Source organism: Gossypium hirsutum, chromosome D08, assembly GCF_007990345.1.
Source record: "Gossypium hirsutum isolate 1008001.06 chromosome D08, Gossypium_hirsutum_v2.1, whole genome shotgun sequence".
NCBI lineage: Eukaryota > Viridiplantae > Streptophyta > Magnoliopsida > Malvales > Malvaceae > Gossypium > Gossypium hirsutum.
Window position 1 is genome coordinate 12,400,559 of NC_053444.1, and position 3,526 is coordinate 12,404,084.

Sequence of the window (3,526 nt, forward strand, 5' to 3'; positions counted from 1 at the left end):
AAACCCTACTAAAAAAATAAAAAACCCTAACCCTGGAGAGAGAAACGAAAAGCGCTTCCGGTTGAGCGCGCTTTCCTGCCATCTGTGCAGAAAGTGCACCAAATTGGATGCGCTTTCCATTTCTCTCCTAAAATCGACATATTCCCCTAATTAATTTTAAAACGGACCTAAATGCCTAATTAAAAGCCTATATACCTTATTTTGCAAAATATATTATTATAATGAAATACATGCATGTTATAAAGAGTCTCATTTTATATAATTTTGCAGATAATGATTTGTAAAAGGTGGAGAAAGTGGAAAAAAAGTTTCCAAGGGCAAGAGGTCCAAACAAGTCGTATAATATTTTAAGATTACAGTGACTCTTGTATCGGCTCTTCTTTTTCTCAGTACAAACTACAAACTGGCTGTGCTGTAACTAGCTTACAAAACAAAAGGTGCTTCATATTTGTTGTTTGTTTCAAACTTCTAAGAAAATTTGGGTAGAAACCAGGTTATTTTTCTTTTTTTATCACAGTGCAGAAATTAGGTTCCTTAATTCATTCAATGAACTGAAAAATTCAAGGCCCCATAGTTTGTCGACGGATAAAGCGGGTCTGAAGGAACCAATGTGGCCATCTCAGCGTCGTCACCATAAACGAGCAAGAACATCTCAATAAGAACCTGTAGCTCTTAAACTTCCCATATAGGCTTTTCGATAGCTGAATCCCCATGTGAGAGCTGTTGCTGCAGGTGGAAAGGGTTTATCATTGGCAGTCTTTGTTGGCTTATTGCTTCCAGTTCCATTCTTTGTTGTTGTTGTTGCTGCTGCTCATGTAAACTGTTTGGCCTTGACCCTCCAATCCCCATGAAATCAAGGGTCGTCATGTTACTTCCTCCATTGCCACTGCTTGTTCCAAACATTGCTGCTGGTAACTGAGTTCTTCCTTGTAACAAGCTAGAGCTACCACTATCTTCCTGTTCCATGCTCTTCATCAAGCCTACTTGGTTTCGGTCAGCTCCGTTAATGAACATGTTAGTGAACATTCCCATTTCATTCATTGCTGAGCTTCCGGTGGCAGCTGTGAAAAGTTGGGCCATTTCACTGGGGCTTTTCTGCATGAACGGGTTGGAGAATCCTCCGGCCTCGCTGATCCCAACCATGCTTGTCTGATCGGTTTGGGACGGGAACTGATCGTAAGATGTGTTCTGCTGCTCAATCCCACCGAATGATGGTGGTCTAATGGTCTGCTCAGGGCCTGCCATGCTACTAGCAAAACTTTTTTGCATCATGGGTGAGTTTATACTATTACTTGCAGTTGCACCCATCTGTGCTGCTTTCTGTAATAAGGCTGTTGCCGACATGATTGGGCAACCATTTTTGCTGTCCTGCAAATAATTGAGTCCAGATGAGCTATTTGAACTAAGCTGCAGGCTAGAGGAGGCCGAGGAAACACTTCTCGGGCCGCCAAATAGACTGCTCGAGCTACTTGAAAACATGCCTCCTCCCATGTTCATGGACATAAACGGCATTGGCACTAGTTCTTGGGGATGGGATTTGAGTGGGGACTTCGGGTCAAAGTTGCCTAAATCGGATATTCCATTGCTCGTTTGCATTGATGATATAAGCTCAGGCATTTGGTTTTGCATGTTTGATCCCATGTTGTTCATTAGCCCTTGGTTTACCTTGTTGTTTTCTTCAGCTAATGCATCGCAGAAAGCCCTGTGGGTGATAAAGCTATCCCTCCTGCACCAAGAATTAGAATTTGGTATAGCTTCATACATACATATATATAGATACAGATATAGGTATAGATATAGATATAGGCATTTTATGAACCTTGAAAAGATGGTTCCACAATCACATTTGTATTCCCTGGTACCACAAGTCTTTTGATGAGCTTTCCAATCAGATTGCACAGCATATTTCTTAGAGCACTTGTCGCATTTCCACTTCTTCTCACCATGCTTACGGCTGAAATGCTTCTTGATTCCCGTAAGGTCTCCGAGTGCACGAGCCGGGTTGTGGTGGACGCAGGTCGGTTCCGGGCATATGTACACTCGTTTCTTGACCTCAGTGGTTGTCCTTTGCTTTAGCTTCCATGGAAGATTGTGACCTCTTCGATGCAATTGCAAGTTTTGGTCCCTTTGGAACCCCTTGTTGCATATCTCACATACAAATCGATTTGTTGCCATAAGGGTTGTTGGTGATAAAGCAATAACTTCAGCATTCGGATCTGATCCAAACAACAATTATGCAATTAGCTCTTAAAAAACAAAGAATTATGCATTCTTTTGTATAATCTAAGCTATAGGATTACTGTGACACTAAAGAACCAATGGCCCAAATACAACAGTCAAAAACAAAAAGAGAAGTAAAAGGTACAATCAAGCAAAAAGTTCTTTACAATTATTGTAATCTCATAGCAATAATTGAACACTTTATACAAAAAATTAACAATTAATCTCTTCATTGAGAAAGGCAATCGAATCAATACTCAAAACATCAAAGTTCTTACTACTCGACTCAACATGCATCCGGTTATCATCAGCTATTATTTCTCGGGAAATACCCCTTCAGAACACTTGTTCTTTTCTCCGAAAAAATTTAGCTTTGACATGCATGCTTCTATCATATGTAAAACTCAAACCCCATGCATGTGTTCAAAAACCAAAAAATCCCAGTACATCAGTTAAACATTTCATCAGAACTTTCCCTGTGACATAACATGAAATATGCAACCAGAACTAGGTAATAACTTATGATAGAAGAAAGCATAATTAGGATTGATTTGGGGAATGAATTATATATATAATTGCCTGGAGTTCCTGGTAAATTTCTCTTCTTCTTAACAGCTTGCTGTGAGCCATTATTACTGTTAGAAGCAGCAGAAGGTCCTGAACCAGAGGCAGCAAAGTTGTTTTGCAACATCTGTTTCTGCTGTTGGACTTCCTCTCCCGAAGAGAAGCTTCCATCATCATCACCAGACATATTTGACATTTGAAACTGAGAGTAGTAGAAGATGTATTGATAAAAACACAAAGCTTGTCGGTTCCCTTTTTCCTTGGCTCTAGATCTTTGTTGTTGTTGGTGCTGGAGCAGTAAAAGTGGGGCTTGTTTTTTTGGTGAACATAAAAATTCAGGAATGTGGTGCTATGTAGAGGAAGACAAAAACCCAGGGAAGTCTTCCCTTGATTTCGGGTGAAAGAAAAGGGGTTTAGCTGCTGCCACAAATATCAGTAACATTGGAACCCCCTCTTCTTTGGCTTTATATATAATTAAACTTATATATATTGAAAAGGACAACTATATAGAAATTACCCCTTTGTTGTTAATCTAATTCCCATTCTCTTTCTTAGTTCATTCTTTTTATTTACTAGTTTTATATTACAGGTTTTTTGTTGGTGAATATAATAGGTTAATATTGTTTATTTTTTAATTAAATTTTTATTAAATAGTTTTTCTATTTTGATGTAAAATTGTTTCAAAGTTGTATTATTTAAAATTGTGTATGGACTACGGCGAAAGTTTTGAGTTTTGAGTATT

The 3,526-nt window shown here is 38.8% G+C and overlaps 1 protein-coding gene across 1 annotated transcript; it reads right to left on the minus strand.

The window, feature by feature from the left end:
- Positions 1-308: 308 nt before the first annotated feature.
- On the minus strand, positions 309-3,224 carry LOC107949248 (zinc finger protein GAI-ASSOCIATED FACTOR 1). The gene is made up of 3 exons (XM_016883987.2): positions 2,800-3,224; positions 1,820-2,216; positions 309-1,726 (listed from the first exon to the last, which is right to left on the minus strand). The coding sequence occupies exons 1-3, from the start codon at positions 2,978-2,980 to the stop codon at positions 673-675; spliced, it is 1,632 nt and encodes a 543-aa protein (XP_016739476.1). The 5' UTR covers positions 2,981-3,224; the 3' UTR covers positions 309-672.
- Positions 3,225-3,526: the final 302 nt, after the last annotated feature.

Excerpts from the sequence above, each read along its gene's own strand:
- LOC107949248 (XM_016883987.2), bottom strand. The coding sequence starts at position 2,980 with ATGTCAAATATGTCTGGTGATGATGATGGAAGCTTCTCTTCGGGAGAG. Across the intron at positions 2,217-2,799 it reads AAATTTACCAGGAACTCCAG|ATCCGAATGCTGAAGTTATT; the intron begins GCAATTATATAT and ends TGTTTGGATCAG. Across the intron at positions 1,727-1,819 it reads TGTGGAACCATCTTTTCAAG|GAGGGATAGCTTTATCACCC; the intron begins GTTCATAAAATG and ends TTCTTGGTGCAG.